Source organism: Oryzias melastigma, linkage group LG3 (genome assembly GCF_002922805.2).
Source record: "Oryzias melastigma strain HK-1 linkage group LG3, ASM292280v2, whole genome shotgun sequence".
Lineage (NCBI taxonomy): Eukaryota > Metazoa > Chordata > Actinopteri > Beloniformes > Adrianichthyidae > Oryzias > Oryzias melastigma.
This window is the reverse complement of record NC_050514.1, coordinates 31,850,113-31,871,950: the sequence shown is the minus strand read 5'-3', so window position 1 is coordinate 31,871,950 and position 21,838 is coordinate 31,850,113. Positions and strand designations below refer to the sequence as shown.

At 41.9% G+C, this 21,838-nt stretch overlaps 1 protein-coding gene across 3 annotated transcripts in view; it reads left to right on the top strand.

The window, feature by feature from the left end:
* The first annotated feature begins 1,377 nt into the window (after positions 1-1,377).
* cdh8 (cadherin 8) overlaps positions 1,378-21,838 on the top strand; it is a 150,214-nt gene continuing 129,753 nt past the window's right edge. The window contains exons 1-2 of one of the 3 annotated variants that reach the window (XM_024295500.2): positions 1,378-2,022; positions 3,535-4,070. In XM_024295500.2, coding sequence (XP_024151268.1) covers positions 3,810-4,070 — 261 coding nt within the window. In that variant the 5' untranslated portion in view covers positions 1,378-2,022; positions 3,535-3,809. The other 2 variants (XM_024295497.2, XM_024295498.2) reach the window with 2 other exon arrangements.

Genomic DNA, 21,838 nt, shown 5'->3' with positions numbered 1-21,838 from the left:
CCACCTCCGTGCTCATTTTCCACCTGTAGAAAGCCCATGTCTACCCAAACGGGCTTTAGATGAGCCCCTGGTTGCAAAGATACAAGTAGGAGGCCACACTTTGGAGGCCTTTGAGTTAAAAACATAGCAGACAGCTTTCTTCTACCTCAGACACGATGCCGCTCTGAGGTAAACTAGTCCCCGAGAGAAGTGGTGGTGGTGGTGGGGGGCAAATAAAGCAGCAAACTGTGGAACTGCCGGCGGGCTCTGTGGTGATTTGAGGACAAGCTCCATGCTGCAACAGCTCCGTGATTAATACCACTGACAAAGGAATAACTAATGATGGTTTGAGGAGGCTCGGGTTCTAAAGACCATTTCCCCCTTCACTTACTTTGCCTTTTTCAAAGCAATCTGATATTTGATCACTGACTGGGGCCACGTCGGTGAAATTAATCACTAATCTAAAGCTGAAATGCAAAAGAATGCATGCGCTGGAGGAGATTTTGAAGGATTATTTTACACACATCCCTGGAGTTGTAAAGAAGAATGTACACTGACGGTTCTGATGACTGTTTTCTCAAAAGTAAAAGTACTGACACATTTTTGCTGTTTCTTATTCCCTTTCAATGTTGACATATTTTAAAAGAAGAGCCGCTCCTCATACATTTATCTCCGTCCATGGTGTCCATCAATGAAATCTTCATTCATAGTGAGAAACAGCAACATGGCTCAACATTTACAGCCTAATGCATTATGCAGCAGAGGCTTTTAAAAAAGATGATTGGAGAATCCCCGTGTGAAATGCAGCTGCAGCATCAAGGCCTGAGTGGGAGGGAAATTAAATGGTACAAAAATAAATAATGGTAGACTTGATGTCTTTGCTAATTGGGATCTCTGGCATCCGGGTCAAAAGGCCTCCTGTGGGCAGAGCCTACGAGGAGCAGCTCCGCTGGTTTTGAGGCGGTGAGGCACAATAACCGGCGCTCCTCTTGACTGACACTTATTTACTGAATATGCATGCCGAATTAAGTTCGTCTGCGGAGGAGAGGACGGGAGTGTGACATTATTGGTGGAGCGGAGGGATGGCGGGCGAGGGTTTGTGGTCCAGTGGGTTCAGATGTGATTCAGAAAAAGGAAAAAAAAGAAAGATGATTATTTATACACAGAATGTGTGACGTTTCCCTTCTGCAGAGCAAACACTAGAGGGCTCCCTGTTTGGGAAACAGCACGGGCCCCCTCTGCTGTCATTCACACTCCTACACTCAGACACGCGATGATGAGCATGACCTTTCCACTAACTGTCTTAATAAGCACGCGCCCGTCTCCGTTCATTTTTACTCTCTATTTATGTATTTATTTATTTATTTCCATCCCTAAGGATCAGGTGAGTGTTTGTGGAGGAAGTTAGGCTCAGCAGCTTCACCAAAAGAGGGACCACACAGTGTGAATCCATCTGTTAATCGGTTAACCCTTTCGAGAGACTGCAAGTGAGCAGCCTTGGCTGCGTTTCTCTGACTCTTTCATTTCCCGATGAACTGAGCAGGGCCGGGGCCAACTCCTGCGTCTTTGCTTCAGCCGAAAGACTGAATCCGGAATTTCACCTGCAAGTTGATTTATTGATTTTTATTTATTATTTCTGCAGCTGCATTTGCATCGCGCGCTGAGATGTAACCTCTGCGCGTCCGTGCATGTGCAGAGCGGCATGCATTCATTTGTGCGCCTGTTGACCCGACTCCTCATCAACCCAATGAGCGCAGTGGAGGGAGGCTCTCTCCTCCGCCGCGCATCTCTCTCCCATCTCCTCCTCACTTTTCCAGGCGGCCAGCAAGCCTGTCGGAGCTCCGAACTGCCAGCCCGACTCTGTCACTCCGCCCCGACTGACTCCAAAGCTGGAAGGATTTCTTAGCTGCTCTCCTTTTTTGGTGATTTTCCCCAATTTCCCCCTCCTTGCGCCTCGAGGGGAAGCCCAATGGAGTTTTTTGAAGGGGAGGGGGGGAACACGACAGAATAATGCAGCAGAGGAAAAAGACACGAGTCTCACTAGTAAGTACAGCCCGCCACTGTCACACACTAACCTAACAGGTAGGTTTTTAGCAGCGGCTTTGCGCGGCGAGGTGAAGGAGCGCCTGTCATCCATCTGGTCGCGCGGCTTCCTCTGGTTCACTACAGGCGCGCGGAGACGTAAGTCCACATGAAGGTCTTCAACTTAGGCTGCCGTTCACATCCCAGTCATGGCGCGTCATTCGCCGGTTGCTTGTCGTTTGCTCTGAGGAACAGAACCCCGCGTCCTCTAAAAAAATCTCACTGCCTGGTGCGCAAAGATCTGAAACGGCGGCGCACGAGAGGGTCAAACTTCAGAGCGGCTGCGCGTCGATTGTCGTTGTAAAAAGGTAGAAACAAGAATTTGCAAAGTTTAGATTTATTTGAAACGATCTGGAAGAAGGTCCGTACCTTGGACAGCTCCTCTGCCGCCGCGCATCACTGAATGTCTGGCGCGGGAGCTGTCCCTCCGCGTGGTGCTGAAACGCTCAGCCGCCAAAGTGAGTTCAAATTCCCCAAAAAGATCATTTTTAAACTGATCTTGATGGATTTTCCAATTGGTCTAGCATAAATAGAAAAAAAGTATCATTTTCCACTTAGTTTTATTTTGGATTTAGTGTTGGTGTTTTTTTTTTTTTGTTTTTTTTTAAGCTGCAGCTTTGATTGTGCAGGTAACTCTGCCCACACCTTCCAGCGCAGCTTACTTTACAGTTTGTCCTTGGAAACGTGCCGGACTAACTGCAGAACATGAGACCACCATGACCTGCAGTGTTGTAAAAGTCACCCGAACAGAAGAGGAGTGTTTGCGTCTGCTTTTCCGTTTCATTGGTGCTGAATCCTACAAAGTTCCATGCTTTCAGAACTGTTTCGTTAAAATTTAAACCAGAGTGAGACATCCCGGTTTAAGCCTCTCTTTGCGACTGCTGAATTTAGACTTAAAACCGATTTAACGCTTATCATAAATTACCACTCTGAACGTATTAACACGTATTAGGTTAAGTGAGTGCATTCCAGTAATGCAGGGATCTTATTTACTTTGATATCAGTGAGTTGCAGCGCTGTTGACACGGCTCACCTGCAGTCAGCGTCGCTCCCTGATCCTCCTGCCTGCATGCATGCATGAGCGCCTGAGGAGTTTGATTGTAGTTTGTGCCAAAAAACTTAACCCAACATGTATTTTCTCGACATGTATCTGAAAGAATATGTAATTTTCTGACATTCCTACTGGGGTTATCCTCCAAAACGACAGATTAAAGCGAAGCAAAAAACCCCACCAGTTTCAGACATGCTCTAATTTGTTGATCAGCTGTGACAATGAGAGAAGTGGGTTGAATCACAGGGTCAGAGCTGCTAAATTTAGTTGTTTTTTTCACCTTATCACACAGGATTTATGATACTACCCCTTCTTTTTTTCTCCATCAACAGCTGTCACAAATGTTTACTCTGTTTTCCTTCTTCTGCATCTCTTGACAACTCATCTAGACACAGGTAAAAACTCTGATTGTCTCCTTTTAGGTCGCCCCCGTGGAATAACAAGATGTTGTGCTGAGAGCCTGCCACCCCCCCTCGCCAACTGCCATGGCAGCATGCCAAGCCATGCGAGTGACCTTTATCACACCATGAATGCGAGCTGTGCCGTTCAAAGAGGACACAAGTAACCTTTTCTTGTTATTTAAGAAGGAGCTGTTGATCTGAACGAAGGAGGGGAGGGTGGGGGAGAGGAAGAGAGAGGAAGAGTCTCCAAAAATAAATAAGCAAACAAACAAACAAACAAAGCACACGACGGAAGGATGCCAACGAGGTCCGAGGAGATGCTCATGGATCTGTGGATGTCCTTGCTGCTGCTGGTGTGGATTACTTGTGTTCCCTCTGTCTCCATGACTCCCATCACGGGCCAGTCCAGAAGCACACAAACTGGTGGGTCGGCTGCGATGGCGAGTGGTCTTGGCGAAGGACAAAGATTACTAAGCCGCACCAAGAGAGGATGGGTTTGGAATCAAATGTTTGTGTTGGAGGAATTTTCTGGACCAGATCCAATTCTAGTTGGCAGGGTGAGTGTTGTGATTGTCAGCATTATATTAAGCTTGCTTATCGTGTGGAAACATTAATTCGGCCATCTGAATGCTCCTTCATTTTTGTGCTCTTCCTGTGGGCAGTGGGAGGGTTGTCTGGGGGAAACAGAGATATGAGAATGAGAGAGAGGAAAAAAAGGGTCATGAAATGCTTATGCAAATGATTCAACTCCCATTACATTCTGATAGCAAATGGGATGCTTCGAACATCCTTGGAGCAAAAGCACGTTTTCTAAAAGACTTAGAGAGGCTGCAAAAAGTGAAATATATTAAAACAAACATACAAATGCTTATTTCTTTAATAGTAAGATCATTCTTTGCACTTGGTAGATTTTATGTTAGATAATTTCCCTTATTTTAAGAGTTTTGCTACTTAATTATCTCAATAGGAAGATTTTCAAAGATTTTCTTACTTTTTATGAGTAAAAACTTGAAACTAGAATCTCAATAGTTACATTATCTTCATCCTGTGACATGTGTATGGCCAAGATCAATGCAGGAGTTTTGAAATAATTCAAGAATTTCAAGTAAATTATCATGGATTAGTGAGAAAAGAATAGTCTTATTCTTTTCGAAGAATAGAAAAGTATTATGGTTTTTAGTATATTCAGCTGGTTAGCATAATGCCAGGATAACCTTACTAGAAAAATCTTAATTAAAGAACATTTTTTGAGAAAATTAATATTAGAAATTATATTTATATTAATCAAAAATAGCTTGATATTAGTAAAAGTAATTAAGATGTTTGTGGTTCCCATGAGGTTATATATTTTTACTTGTTTTGAAGAGGCTTGACAAGCAAAAGGTTCATGTTCTATTCACTGTAAAAAGTGAACCATTGGATCAATTAAAAGTTTTTTAATTGTTACATTTAAAAATATTAGTTTTTATCAATTTAGACTTTCAAGTTGAGTAAACCATCAACAACAACATTTAATTAGATGAAAACTAATAATTTTAAATGTAATAAATTACAAAACTTTTTTGATTGATCCAATGTTTTACTTTTTTCAGTGTTGGCAGATCATTTTTTCCTATTTTAAGCAATATTTACCTTATTTTTGCACATTTTTTCTTGTTTTTAAAGCAAACCTTTTGCAGTGCACTACTTGTTAAATTGGAGTCTGCTTCCTCGTAAAAGCTCGACTAACAGATTGTTCGTGACAAAGATAAAAAAGGTACGGCTATATTCTCCATCGCGGCTCTGCCATGAAGTGAACTGCAGGCTTCTCCTGCAGCTAGGGGCCACCTGCTCCCTGGCCTGTGTGGAAGTGTCAGGCAGTTTTCAGGAGTGTGTGGGGGGCTGTTGGCTTGCCCAGCCAAAGCAGCTTGTTCACAGCTCATTGCTGGGATTCACCTGGTGAGAGTCAACCTGGCAGCCATGCCTGCATCCCTCCCTTGGAAAATTATTCAGTCACTCCAGCATGGGCAGGAACACAAGCGTTACATTTAATGAAAGCGTTCACAAACAAATCGTCTCATATTAGTTGTGAAATATTTCCATATTCCTGATCCACCTCTGCATGTAGCAGCCAGGAGGTGGTTTTGTTACATTGGTTTCTCATGGGCCAAATAAAATCATTTTGTATCATATTTGATACATGTAATTTTGAGACTCTTATCTTATTAGCATTATAAAAACTGTCCTTAAAACCCTATTGTAAGTCACTTAGTGCATTATCATTCCACTAGGGGCAGGAGAAGGTTTTCTCCTGCTCATTTCAAGGTGACTGCCCCATGACATCTCAAAACCCCTTTTGGTAGGAAAATGTTTTGCTAATTTTATCAACTTTAGGTTGAGATTAGCTCTTGTTTTTCTTTTTTCTAAATAACTATTTGCATTTTTGAAAAAATGTGAAATTTGTTGATAATTAACTATTTATAATACAGTTCCACCAAGTTAAAAATGAGTGGATCAAATTTAAAACAATAGCTAAATAAGATATTTTTTTCCCTAAACAATACTTATGCCAGATAACACATTGTATAATGATTGATATTTAAATATCAATAAAAAAACTTGGATTTTCTGTCTTTTTGTTGTTGTAGTGGGCTTTACAGGGTTAAATGCCACTTTCCTTTTGTTTGCTCCTTATTTTTCTTTTTCTGGTCCAAGCTTTGTCATTCTGCTGCATCAATTAAACATTTCTGCCGTTTGGGATTTGCACCTGTGTTTTCTGAACGCCGAGCAAACACAAAAATGCTGTTAAGCGATCCATTAATTTTTCAGGCGAGTCAATTAGTCAGCCTCTGCAGAGTTTGACAATGACTGCTCATCAGAAAAGCTGAAAGGAGCAGTCACTCTCGGGGGCCACCGTGTCCACGCACGGGCTTAGACTTATAGAGTTTCTGTGCGAAGCAGCAAAAAGTGACGATAAAAAGCACATTTGACCAAAATGTTGGCAACACGGGTGTGATTATTTACCTGGATTATATTCATTGTGCAATTCAAACTGTCAACAATCTGCAATACAAGTCATGGTCCAGATCAGGGGTGGGGAAACTATGGCCTGCCACACTGGAATAAACGATTTTTATTACCGGTATTGAGGTTTTATTTTTCCTGCAATTCAGGTGTCTCCCCACAGATGGCGCACTACAAAAAAAATAACCTTTGTTCAGGGCGTAGAAAGTTATTCTGTATTCATGTAGTTTGAAAATATCTAATACTCTAAAATAAGATTACTTAACAAGTTTATTAAAACAAAAAAAAAACATTAATAATGTGTTTATGGGATCTTTAAAAGACCTTTATTAGCACCATAAGCCAAATAAGGTTTATTAACATAGTAAGATTCATTAACATCTAAAGTGAGAGCATTGTTTACAAATACCATATTAATAAACTGCTTCCAAGCTTAATAAAAGTATTAACAATCTTTGTCAACATTACACTGAGTGTTTTGCAGAGCGTCTTCTAAAGTGTTACCTGAAGTTGTGTGGTTTTTCAGATATTCATGGGTGATTTCCAAGTCGGACAGTCATTTTTCCGATTGTTCCAACGCCACATGAACGCATCATTGGTACTAAAATGAGAACAAAAACAACAGTTATGATATGTGTTTTAAAGTCATTTTCAATCAAGATTAAGACATGTTTTCATTCAGATCCAATGTTATTGCTTACTTTACGAGGTGAATAACCAAAACACGCCACAAATCTGCTCATGATCAAATTTTTAGGACCTTTTGTGGCCCACGAATAAGAAAGTTTGCCAATTCCTGGTCCAGATCGTGACAAATGTTTTTCTCTCAAGGACTCTGCCATTGCGGTGGAAATGTGACAGGAGGATGGGTTGACTTAGGTTTAAGCACCCTGCCAGTGAAGGACAGCGCAAAGAGAGGGGGGGGGGGTGCCTTTGGATGAAGAGGAAGGTTGGGAGTCTTCTGCAAACGCTGATGATGGGTGGCGTTCACCGCAAGGTTAAGTGCTCATGAGAACGCCTGGCAGGGCCTAGATAAGTTAGACCAGGATGGCACTGCATCCGTTCAGGACTATAAATTTCTTTCCCCCTTGCTTCCCCTTTTTTCAGTATTTCTTTTGCTTTAATTAAAAATGACTTAAATGTGTGGGAGATTCCATGGAATTTCTCCATCCTGCTCCTTAAGCGACCCCATCTCCGATAGTAGCATTGATTTCTAAGAGCGCGTCCTCCTCCATGTTCTTGCTCAGCAGACTATTAGCATAAAGGCGGGAGGGGCAGGAACGGGGAGGACGGGCCACGAGGTGTCACAACACCCCCCTCCCCTCTTTCTGTTTTTGCTGTTCTTCCTCGGTGCCTCACATTGTGATTCAGTGAGCGCCATGATCGTCAGCCCCCGTCACTCCGGTTGGCGTCGGGGAGGCAGACATGCAGTACCTGTTAAAGTGAAGCCGGGGAGACAGCTGTGAAAGCTTGTTGCTCGGCTGTAGCTTTAAATGAACACGGAGTTGGAAGGGATTTAGGATTACTCATCTTGAGCCAAGGACGGTTCAGAAATATCTGTCATTAAGAATAGAAACAGGCAGACGTGCAAAAGGTGGAGAGACTTGATTGTTCCATCCTGTGTCTAAGTCAAGGCCCGGGGGCCAGATCCGGCCCGCCGGGTAATTAGATCTTGAGCTTATTTCTAACTTGCATAATTTTGACAAAATATATTTTTATGAAGGGTAAAATATTGAAAATGATTTAAGGTTTCAGTTGATTTATTCTGGAATAATATTCTTTCCTTTTTATTATTAATAAATATGCTAAAAAGTTACCTTTTAAAAATTTAGTTTTAGTGTGTTCAGTAAATATTTATCCTGTTCAGCCCCCGACCTTAGGTATGAGTTGAATTTTGGCTCCCAGTGCGATTGAGTTTCAACCCCGATATAGACGGAGCCTGCATGTGCTACACGATTACAAAGTTGGAATTAGATCTTTATAAGAAAAGGTTTCAAAATGAATTCCAAAAAAAGGCTATTTGCTTTGGTCTGAGGCTAATCAAGACAACTTTTTTCCCACCATACTGCTTCTGGAACAGTCCCATCCCCAACTAATCACATATTGACATTTGGGTGCGAACGGACGTGAACACGCTAATGGTTCGCGTCCGTTCGGACCAGTATAGCATCTGGTATTGGTTCAGGTCCAGCACCGGGTTAGTGTACCAGTACCCGGTAGGGTACCGGTACTGGATTGAGGTACTAGTGCACTCCATGTCCTGGTACTGGACCAGTTCCGGTTTGCAGCCTGGAGGTTGAGGACCCATAATTCAATGGGAACAGCCGGAGTGTCAAAATATGACGAGTTGGGGACATGCAAAGCGTCACTTTTTGACATTTTGGGTGTCCCCAACTACTCATTTTGGGAAGTGCTATAAAATCAAAGGTCCACAAAACCGTTGGGATGTGGTACCAGATGTGGCACTGGACATGGATTGGTCCAATAATGCGTCCAGTACTGGTACACTAACCCTAACCTGGCACTGGACATGGTACCGGACCCGAACCAGACGCAGTACTGGCCGTGAACCGGGCACGAACATGTACCGTTACCAGGTTAGGGTACTGGTGTGCTCTTCCACCCGGTACTGGATTAGTTCCGATTCGCGGTCTGGAGGTTGGAGACCCGTCATTTAAATGGAACAGCCAGCATGTCAAATTGTCGATGCGTTGGGACACCTAAAACGTCAATTCTTGACATTTTGGGTGGGGTCCTTAAACAAACGTCACATACTGGCGTTTGGTTAAGAAGGGGTCCCTAACCAAACGTCGGTATGTGACGAGTTGGGAGTGAGAATGTGTTGTCCTCTGCAGCTACAGCAACTTCAGTTATTGAAACATTCAATGAAGCAACTCAATTACACCACGTCATGAAAGGCGGAACACTGAGGAAGAACAAAAGATAAACAGGGAACAAACTAGTACGTTTGCACCAAAGAGATATGGGGGTTTGTTTTGTTTGTAGTGCCGAGGCGGATTAATTGCAGTCTCAGACATTTACCCTCCTTCACTAACAGACACGTCTCATGCAGTGTTGTGACTGCTAATGATGCATTACAGTTCTGGAATGCTGTAAAATGACTCCTGCCATTGTCCAAAGCTTTCATCCGCTCCAACATCGGGTGTGTTTTTCTACAAAGAGAATTTGTAATCAAACATTAATATTCATCAATTCAGACTGAACTGCAAGATTGCGAGAACTGACAGTGAAAGAAGAAAGGCTTTGATTAGTGATTCAGAGAAGAAAATAGATGCATAAAAAAAGTAGTGGTTTTGTCTTTTTTTTCTTCTTAAATTTTGGGATGCCAACATGAGAGTTAATCTTTTAAACAAGCTTTTTGACATGATTCTAAACCATGTAGAAAAAAAGAAAAACTCTTTCCAGAAATGACTTCTTTAATAGACAGCTCTGGTTTTTAATAGTGAGGTGACTAATAAAAGAGTGGGAAATCACGAGACCCTTGTCTGTGCTTATGCCTTTATTGCGTCTGATAAAGGGGCAATTGAACGGCTGTTGCAAATAGATATTTTAATTGGTTTTTTACTCTGTTTACCTCCTGCTTCTGAAACGGAATCGGAGCTCGGGTAGCTTTCAAAAATGTATTTCAGACCTATTGTTGCTTTTTGACTGCCAGTGTGAGATGTGGGACATCGTCTATAAATACTGATGCGAGAGCTACTTCTGCTCGTCTGGATTGCCTCTCTGCCCGTCTCTTTCCTCCCCCCTCCGCCCCCTTTTCTTTCTTTCTCCATCTGTGACGGGGTGATTATGGGGAGAGAGGCTCTTGAGCCCCAGTAAGCTCGCCCTCAGGGCTGATGGGGTGTGGTACACTGTTGAAATTTTCTCAGAGTTTGGGCAGTCCGAGATATGTCGTCCATCGACTGAATGCTGCCGATTTTGTCTCGTGAGGAAAGCCGATCCCCAACCTTCATCTGCATTAACTCCCGCCGCTGAGCCCGTGTCTGCCTCTGCCTTTTGATTGATGGATGAGGAGTGGGAGTTAAATAGAATATTAGCAGAATAATTGCCACTGATTGATGGCCTTTATGACACATAAATTATAAGCATTGGCTCTGGTATAATAAATTCTGAAATGTAGCCCAAATTAGACACAGGTTCCTGTGCCACCGCGCAGGGATTGAATCAAAAAGCTGCTATTAAATCCAGGAAAGGAAAGCCCGTCGGTGTTTGTTGAAGCAAATGGATTCCATTCCGTTTGGTTTCTCACACCCACAGCTCCTGGAATATAGCTCTATAATCTCTCTTCAAGCAGCACCACGCGGATCCGTATTGAGCTGCGGTCTAGCAGCTCCGTCTCTCAGCCCTCACATCTCCATCCCCACCTCATGTGTAATTTAGAAGAAAAAACACAAACATCTCTCTGTCCACCTCTTCTTCCAGCCTGCTATACCCCCCCTCCCCTTCCCCGAGGCTCACCTGTATAGTATATCACTAATGCCATTGGGGCCATTATTTCAATGGGCCATGGCCACAGTCTCCCTCTTCCTTTTCCAATCTCTCTCTGTGTCTATCCCTCCTGGTCTGTAATAAAACACTGGGCACAGAGAAGCCTCTGATAGAGCTGTGGGATCACATTAGTGCTGCCCTTGAAGAGCTTGACAGGTTGTCTATGGCTTTGTGTTGTCGTCCTGCTTGCCATTAACAAGCTGAAGTATATGTACGTGCGTGCAAGTGTTGGACAGTGGTCCATTCGGCACACTGAAATGCGAGGCTTGGATGGAGTATATTTAGCTGTGAGTGTTGTGTCTGCAACAGTAAATACAATGTGTCTGTGAGGCTTTATGGCCAGTGTGTCTTTGCAAACATTTGCAAAGGTGTCACGGCGGTCATGTTTATGAAAGATTTCTACACAAATGGTGCCATATGTGCTCATGGAGGAAGTTGCCACTTCAAATCTACACCTGACTGGCCTTACGACTCTTAAGATATATCTATATCACCTCGCATTTCAAATGTTATTGTAATTTTGAAAAAAGTGTATAGATTTTTATTATAGAATATTCCCATATATCACTTTTGCCAAATGTGTTGCTTGAAAAATACCTTTTTTATGCAAAAGCCAGACTCATGACCACAGCTTTCGTGTCATTCTCTAACCCAGGAACCGCTCAGCATTAAATTGCATACTGCAATTTCACCTTTCATATGGGAGCTGAAAATATATTTCAGCTCGGAGTATCACGAGGAGGCGCATGACGTGTCTCGTCCCGCCAGGTCTCCTGCGTACGTGCATCAGCTGCAATAATAATTTAACAGGAGAGCACATTCATTCACATGGTTTCAGAGTCCCTGAGCAAAATAACAGGCTTGCTACCATCCCTCACATCTGCGGCTCGGCATGATTAAATCCATGTTGTGTGCTGAGCGGCGCATGCAGGGGCCACTTTTCCAAGCTCCTGCATCGCTTCTAATTCACAGCAAATGGCCCCTTTATGCTTTCGCTCAGGACTGCGTGCCACGATTAGCTCTCTCCCTCGTCAACGTTTGTCGGTCAAACTCTTCCAGCTGAAATTGAGACAATTCCTGGCCTCTCATGAAGCTCGATAGAACCTGCACAACCCCTTAACTGGCCTCCCGTCCCTCTCTTCTCCTCTCCTCTCCTCCCGCTTGCCTCCCTCTCCGCGGCTCACCGAACTTGGCCTGTTTTGGTGCTGCGGAGGTGGAGCGCTTAGTGGGCTAAATCATCTGGCTGTCTACCTTGAACTTTGCTCTGACTAATTTATAGGAACCAAAGTGGTTCAGCTCAGTAGCTGGAGCCTTGCCTTTAAAGATCCACTCCGATGCAAATTGTTTTTTGGGGTTTTTAAGATGTTTTGGGGCACTTTTGTGATAATGAACACATATGAGGAAAATCTGAGTATTTCTTTCCATCTAGTGATCGCATATGGACATGTGGCATTTGGAAAACCGCTGGTGTCGGATGGGGGCCTGAATCCTTCTGATAGAGGCTGAGTGGGATCCACTTGTAGATCCATTTGTATTTGCCCTACCGCAGTGCATAGTATAGACTGAAGTGCTCACTGTGCCCTTTCTTCTGTCCACGGGGCCCCCAGATCAGGGTGCACAGTTCCCAATCCGCTCTTACCACACTGGGAATGGCCCAAATACAACGAGCGCAAGCGGTCTGCAGCGATGTCGGCTACCCACTGACCTGTTTATAAACATGGACGAGGAGTCTAGTTCGACCATCTTAGTCTGTGTGTAGAGATGAATAACATCCCAACCATACATTAGACATATATTTAGATTCCTATATAGTAACGTATTTGTTCATTGAAAAGTTAGAAATGTTCTTCAAATGTCCAATATGGCCTCGCTCTTTACGTATTTTGGACAATAAGAACAGGCTAGGATAGCCTCTCTAGCAATATAATTAATTGGTCCCTCCCACAACTCAGGTGAATTTCTAATCAGCTACTCTGCAAGAATATATTTTGCAGTCCAAGCTGTGTTTTATATATATACATATATATATATATATTTACACACTCAGATGCGACTTATGTGATTTTGTTCTTTTATTTGCACAACCACAAGAGAGCACTAAGAGGACACTGTACGTGTTTGTATCAGTATTTGCTACTGTCAGCCATGCAGAAGAAGAAGTGCGGGCCTCTTTAGCATTGTGTACAGCTACACAGACCAAGAATTCAATGTGTTAGTGATTTAAAGTGACATATAGTGTTCCTCCGCTTATTCGCGGTTTCATATATTCGCAGATTTTTTTTTCAGTTACGTGACTCTTCCAGTGTGTCACAGAAACTCAGACAGGTCAAAACACTTGTATAAAACTAGCACATCCACCTGTTGGGCATCAATCGGTAATGGACATTCTTCGGCCGTGGGGGTGGGGTGAGGCAGGGACAGAGGTTCCTTATATTCGCGGTATTCGCGGATGTCTCCGATCCCAAACCCCCGCAAATAAGGGCGGAATACTGTAAATAGTTAAGTAACTTGCTATCAAGTCCATGATGCTATAATTAAATGAATAATTGTTCATATGTTGCTCTAAATTAAAAGACACCAATTCAATTCCTCCAATGTTTCAAGAACTACAATATGGTTACGCTATTAAAGCGTTGTTTTCCATTACTATGATTGGCCTATCGAGATGTTCTTGCTTCTGTATTTTTTTTAAATAAATTTTTCCCAAAAGGGCAACTTATACCACATATTAACATATTTTTTTTTTTTTTTTTTTTTTTTTTTAATTCATTTTTTGGATGCTGCAATTTATACGCTAGAGCCACTTTACCATCCAAAAATATATATTTTCCTAAAAAACGACAGGGTTTTTTTGCCAAAAATTCCAGAATCATAACAAAAGACCCTTTTAAAAAAGCTTAAAATATGATTGGAGTGGGTCTTTAAATTACATAAGCATAGTTTAAACTCAAGAAGATTTTACTAAATTATACTTAAGCGTCAAATATGCTTTTGAAATACACTATTTCAGTCTTTGACACTTTGTTGTATGCAAAGGCTTCAATGATTGTTGATTTCTCCGGCCGAATATCTATAATCAGATTAAATCAGGCAACAATACATGAAGAAACTTCCAAGAGAAGCGAGTGAAGTCGGACATTCTGCTTACTTACTTACTTACTTATGAATATGGATTGTATTCCCTTGTCAAATCGTCGGCCAAGAATTAGTAAAGCTGTAAATGAGGTTACAATTATTCAAATCTGATTATTCAAATCAAAAGATTATGATTATCTGAAACCTGCTAATTGGCCCATGCCTCTGATTTAGTAGTTTGGGGCCTGAGCCACAGCAGCAGAAGCAGAAGTCGCCGTAGATTCTTGCTTACTGTGCCAGAGAGCTCTTGTGGGTTTGATGTTTGGCTCAACTCCCCAGGAAGCTTCTCTCATATGGATAGATCCCAGTGTATGTGAAATGCCGCAGGCGGCTGCAGGCGGCTTATCCCTGTGCCTGTGCTGAGAAACGCGTCCCACCAGCCAAACTGGGACTGCCGGAGTAATCTTGTTAAGAATGGATGTTGTTATTGTGCGGCTGGATGTGCATCAGGCTTCACGGTTTTCTGGGAGCGCACGTGGGCTGAAGCGGAGAGACAAAGGGGGAGGGAGTTTGGATCAGCTGGGAGAGGGGGTGCTTATTTCTGGCACTTAAAAGATGAGAGTCCTCTTTTTCTCCAGCCTTTTTTTACGTCCCCTCTTCAGCCTATCCCCGGTCTGCTCATACCTCATGTAATGGCAACAAAACGGCATCAGTGAGCAATGGATGTGACATTTACTTGAAGATCGGTGTCTTCACCTATAACAGGTATTAAAGTTGATGATTATCATCACCGCCATACCGAAAGCACGGGGTTGCTCACCTCAATCGGCGGGCTGACAATAAAAAAATATAATGAAAAAAGAGGGAATCAATGGCCCTGTACTTTGCACTCTTCTCTTCCTTCAATACAGCCACTTGCAATCGTGGTATGTGGAATAGACTGTGACTCTGACCTTTCGCTCAAATGAATTATTTCGTTTTAATGATCCCCTCTGCAGAAAGAACAAAAAGATAGCTAAAATAATAGGCGAAGGAGTGGAGATGAGGAGGGAGCACTCACAACTCCATCCCCAACATTGCTGTGTACTCCTCTTCCAGTACCTGAGATGACACCTGTATCCCTCTAAAAACAATACTTCCATGTGTTTGTGTCTCTGAGGTGCATGTCATACATCCAGCCTTATAAATCAACTGAGGGGGAAAGAAAAAAAAGCTTGCCTGGATATAACAAGCAGGTGTGATGGAAGCACACGCTCCCTCGTGCTCGTGAAAGTGACACTTTCCAGTCAGACCAGGAATGTTGAGGGGTGCTGCTGATAGAGGGGGTAGAGGAATAAAAAAAGGGGGGGGGGGCTGCATGAAAAATTCAAAACGTTATAATATAAAATCCAGATGAATCATGAATGCTTAATGGGAATCAGGGTTGAGCAGGCTGGAAATTGTTCTCAAAGATTCCCGTTGTGTGTGCGTTGTTTGCCAGCTCCATTTGCCCGCCGAGGGCCGCGGCGATGTTACGTCTCCCCTCTCAACTGTTCTCTCAGTGGCAACAAAATGAGGTGTTGAGGGAATGAGTAGAGGATGCCAGAAACATGTGAAAAGCTTTTAGGGGCTAGATGCCTTCTGTTGTCGAAGCCTGGCTAATTGCCTTTATCCCTCGCTGCAACTGCTTGTTGTTGTGCTGGTGGAGTGGACACACACTGATGGTCTATGTGATGAAATATTAACAAATCTTTGCCTACCCCCCCCTTCCATTGTTGTCTGATGAAAAGCAGAGATTCCAGGGAAATGTCTGATATTATGAATTATAGAGGATCCAATTAGAGGAACATCATCTCACATGATGTGGAGGAAAGTTGGGATTGTAGTCGACCAATCAGGTGGCTCACACAACAGTTTCTTCATTCATTTATACTGTACTACAGTTGTGCATTTGTAAAAGAAAAAAAAAAGACTTGTGCAACTTTTTAATGTATTTTTAAAGAGAATTGCACATTTGGGGAATTGGGGTCTCCGCTTTCATCACAGCAGCTGACGGATTTCTGAGAGAGCAGATGTTGGAGTTGACCTACTGACTGTTAATGCTGCATTCCATCAGTTTCACAACAAGATTTGTTTTTTGTTGCTCGTTTTTCTCACAGTAAACATGCAGTTGCTTTTGTTCTTTTGGCTCTGTAGAGCTGGATTCACTCTTCATAAGAGATAAATAACTGCTCATTTGACTGAAATACATTAAAGTAGAACTACAGACTATTTCTGTTAGGGATGCGGTTGTGGGGAAACGGGATGTCGGAGAAACATAAACATAAAGACTTTGACTTTGACGGTGAGACTTTGAGTCTTTGAGTCATCTCAAAAACATTCCCAGAGGTCTTTATATTATGATTTTGGACAAAATGCATTCTTAGGACATAGTTTCTGCAGAGCAGCAGGAATTCATTAGAAGTTGTGGGCGGAACCAAGAGACCCCAATCCCTCTTCCCGTCACACATAACTTGAGAGCTCTGTTTTCACACTCTCCCGCTAGTGTACGGCAACCTAACCGTACCTATGCAACAAAAATGGCGAGCAATATTGGAGCAATCCAACAAGATGCCAGCTCAAACGAGGAAAACAAAGACACATAAGGATCTAGAGAAGGGAGTAGAGTATTTCTATGTCACAAACACAGTACAATCCTTTTCAAACAGCAATTCACAATGTTTATGAATAAAATAAATACTCAGAAATCCAGTATTAAGCTTAATTTTCGTCATACAAGTCCTTCATCATAACATAATAAAAATACCAAAAACACAATTTTTATTGGAGTGGGTCTCTAATGAATGTCACTTGAATTAAAAAAAAAATAAAAATAAAAAAAAAAAAAATGGGTCTAAAAAGCAAAAACATTAACCTAAACCTGACAAAATATCCTAAAAAATAGATCTGAAGAATAAAACTGGTGACCAATCAGTGGACACGACAGTGAGAAAGAAATAAACACTGAATGTTAAATAAATTATCTGTGCCTCAATTAATTTGCTCTGCAAGCTTAAACAACATGAAGAAAACTCTGTAAAAAGAGCTAATTTTACACAATATGTGGACTCAAAAAAATATGGTTCTAACTCACATTTGTTTACATTCAGAGTGCAGACAAACACAAACTGCTGTGAAGTAATCTGTTGAATTATTCTAATTTAAACATAATTGGTTTAGTCACACTGTAATCTAGCCACTACATATCCCATAGTGCATTGCTATCACTGATATTGAATGCTATTGCTAGGATTTAAAGTTATTTGTTTAAAAATATTTAGAATAATAAATTCAAATGGAGAAAAAAATGAATCTTCTTCTTTTCCTCTATGAAATACATTTGTGGAAAGCAAGAATTAACTTTTTGTCATAGTAAAAATTACATTTTTGTTTTAGAGTCTGAACAGTTTCCATCAATCAATCTTCTAAACCTGCTTATTCCTGTTCAAGGTCACAGGGGTGCAGGAGGCCACCCAGGGTGGAGGTGAGGTACACCTGGACAGTCTCCTAGTGCATGACAGGGGCGCACAGACACACGACCTGTTGAGGACAATCCAACTGTGGTGTCATGTAGAGATGACTGACATCCATCCATCCATCTATGTTGTCTCCTTAACAGCCAATGTGCAACAAATCTATTGAAACAAAAATGGCTCAGAACACTGCTTTATAGTTGGTGTGTACGTCACAAATCTTTGATGATTAAGTCCCAATACTGTGTAGTAATCTGTTTGTGATCTGGTGACTGAACCCTTTCACAGAACCACAAATGAAGTGATCAAATGTCAAACAGCAGATGGAATGGAGAGGTTGGGAGAGGAATGATGACAAATATTTTTACATCTCATCTGCACACAATTTGCAACGATCAGATGACAATGTTTACAACCAGTGATAAAAATGACTTCCCACTGGAGAATATCCACCTGTCAGGACACTTTTGTCACCTTTTGTTTGAATATTGTCAACTCTTTTTTTCAGATTTACAAACTTTATGATGTTGATTGTTGTCACTTTGTGAGGTTCTCATGCCTACGGTTTGTAAAACAAACAAGTATGTGTTCTTTATTGACTATTTGGAAACACATTCACATGCTGAAGGGTTATATTTCCTGGCAAAATGTTCAAACCTGCAGCCTCTACTTTGTTTTCTTTATTTAAAAAAAAAAAAAAATCACGTTTTCAGATTCAATTTTAGTGTCAAATAGCACATTTCCAAACCCAACATTTTGCTGAAGCTGTAATCAATGAAATCAATGAAAATAAAAAGGGCAAAAAAAAAAAAGACCCAAATGATGAAACGTCTTTTCTCCTAAGAAGCCCTCCGAGTCTCAGGAGACGGCTCTCCTTGCCTCCAAGCAAAGGAACTCTGCCAAATGGCAGCGTGCCCTTTTATGTAGCTTTCTGTGCTTAATCTGCATCATGTAGCCACGTTAGCGGACGAAGACGAGTGAGGCAGCAATAATTCAACAGATCCCTGAACGGCTCACCATTAGATCCAGAAGACCTGGGCCAAGCCCGAAACCATTGTGGGCTCCATCTGGATTAAAAAAAGAAAAAAAATGAGCCCTCATTTCCCTCCCTTTCAATCTGTGCCACGCTCTCTGTGTTTACACAAGCCGCCGCCCGCTTGAACCGCCACTCGCCAAGATGTGTTTATCAGCGTCTCTGGTACACAACACAACACACAACACAAACGCACAATGTCCGCGTGTCTCTTCAAGTGGCCAGATAAGGAAACACGACTTTATCATTTTGTAAGTGTGCACGCTCGCACCCGTGCACTGCTGTTGGTGGACTCTCATTCCCACACATACAAAATGCTAATGCCATATCTGTCTTGATGACCTTTTCTTCTTTGTTGTTGCTCAGTGTTTTTATAAAAACCGTGCTGACATCTTGGCATGTGTAATTACTGCTCTGGAGCAGCTCTGCCTCTTTATTAGCTTTTTCTTTTTTTTTTTTACACAATGCTCTTCCCCATCACTGCTGAGTGTGTTTTAGTGTGTCAAAGGCTCTTCAGTTGTTCAGGTCACACTGCTGAATCCAGCACAACAAGAGCAGTCCGTCCTGCTGCTCGTCATGCAGATCTGATAAAGACAAGAGCTTTTTAAAGTGCTGTTGCTTTGATTTATGTGTCAGTTTAGCTCCGCAGAACCACTAAGCTTCTGAATATTCCATTTCTTTTGCTGTTTTCATGTGCAGGAGATTGCAAAAGATGTTCTCAAGGGATTCACAAGTGGCTCATATTCCGTCCAACAAGCAGATGAAAATGGGACTGAAGGGATTTAGCTGGGCAGATACCTGAGCGCTCGGTGGAATTTCAACAAATACCTCATCAGGTGGACCTAAATTTTGGATCAAACTGGATTTTCTTCTCACAATCTGTGTGCTATCATTCAATAATGCTAACGCAGTGCTTTGTTTTAAATGGCATGAGTGAAAGCGAGGTGAGAATCGCGCTCTCTGGGTTCACCTCTGAGGATTATGGTTTTTCATCGGGGTTGCCCTGCAGGAAAAAGGCGAGTCTCCTTCTCCTTGTCACGAAAACAGTGAGCTGGTTAATAAAAGGTTGATCAGGCATGCTGGGATGGACTTACATCACCCCGACATGTGGTGTCCTCAAGATGCCTTTGACAGCGCAGACTTCTAGAGCTCTGTCAATGATGCACCAACATGGAGGCAGTTTTCACTGAGATGCTGTCAGTGCTGTGTGGATCGGAGCTGGGAATCACACCTCAGCATACGACACGACACATGGCTCACAATATCGATGGTATTGCGATCCTGCGATAATTGGTAAAAAATCATCTCTAATAACTCACAATATATAGAACATATATTTTTAAGGAAAATATATCCTCATTTATTTTTTAGCTTTAACACAATCATAACTTGTGTCTTATTTTGTGCAACAAATAGTAGACACTTTAGAGCACATGTATTCAATTCAAGGCCCCAGGGCCGGATCTGGCCCTCCAGGTAATTCTATCCGGCCCTCCAGATCATTTTATTTTATTGTTATTAATGGCCCGATGTTATTTTGTGCTTATTTCTAACTTGTATAATTTTGACAAAGTATATTTTTATGGAGAGTAAAATATTGAAAGTTATTTAAGGTTTAAGTTGATTTATTCTGGAATAATATTCCTGCCTTCTCATTATTCATAAATATCTTACAAAGTTACAGCTTGGAAGTTTTAAAAATTGTCACTCTGCTAGTTTTTTGGACTATTTTGGCATTTACTAAGATTTATTTAGGCTATTTTGGAGTTTAAAGTTAAAGCGCCACTATTTATCACACACAGAGGTGTGTGACATTTGCTCTCCGCATTTGACCCATCCCCTGGGGGAGTGGTGATCTGCAGACACAGCCGCGCTTGGAAACCATTTTGTGGTTTAACCCCCCAGTCCAACTCCTTAGTGCTGAGTGTCAAACAGGGAGGCACTGGGTCCCATTTTTAGAGTCTGTGGTATGACTCGCCCGGGATTTGAACCCACGACTCTCTAGTCTCAGGGTGGACACTACTGTCTGATTTAGCTACTACTTCAGCTACATGGCAACTGTTTTTAGCTCATTTAGGCTTTTCTTTTTAATTTTTTTATTCTGTTTTGGAGACAGGCTAATTTTTACACATTAGCTGTTTTGGCTAATTTAAGCTTTTTTCAAATTTTTTTGTATAATTTGAAATTTAGCTATTTTTTCAGCTACATGCTAGCTGTTTTGGCTAAAAGTTTTTATATATATATATATATATATATATATATATATATATATATTTAGGCTAATTTGGCATTTAGCTAATATTTTAGCTGGCTATCAGCTTCAGTGTTTTTAATTAGTTAAGAATTTCAGAAGCTGCCAGGCACATTGGTGCCTGCAACAGCAAGTCTTGCAACTCGTGCCCCATCTACCTCTGAAGGAACGTCTCATCAAAGGAGAACGAACACAACGTTTAAGAGCCTCTTCAAATGAAAGTAAAAAATCTATACTCGTGAAAACCCATCGAGAAGCAATCACTGGACTAAATATCGGGATATATTGCAATATCGATATTGTGACACACCCCTAGTGTGGATGCATGCAAACAATCTTCATACCTGCAAACAATCAGACAGGAAGTTGACATCAGCTTGGGTCTTTTGGCGCTGCACTTACCGTCCCATGTGTCCAAACCCGATCTGCATGCGGCTCAGCAGCCGACACAGCAAAAGTAGACTTGGGTGTGCCAGTTACGGAACATAATTGCTACTAATGACCATTAGGAGTTTGGTTTTCATCCTCCGGGGGCCGCAGAAAAGGCCTTTCGTCTTATCAGTTGATTAGAAACAAATAGTCGGGGTTGTTTCCTGCATATTAAGTAAACAGGGGGGCTGAAATGGTTTTACTCTATCACAGGGAAGCTTAATGGAGAGACGGGAAGCTCATCCTCTGCTAATATGTCAGCAAATGGGCAAGCACTCACAAACCCCAGATCCTCTTCTCAAATATTGGTAGCATTTTTTTGTTGTTGTTCTGGCAGTTGAAATTGTCTCTGGAAGAAAACAAAACAACAGGAGCAACAACAACAACGATGGGAAGAAAAATCCCTCCATCAGCCTCGGGCTTGGACTTTGTTTAGTTTTCTTCTCCAGAAAGCAAAATGCTACAGACCTTTGAGCTGCTCTTTACTAAAAGCACTTATGCTTCTCCAGCAGCAGTGCTGGCATCCTACTGTCA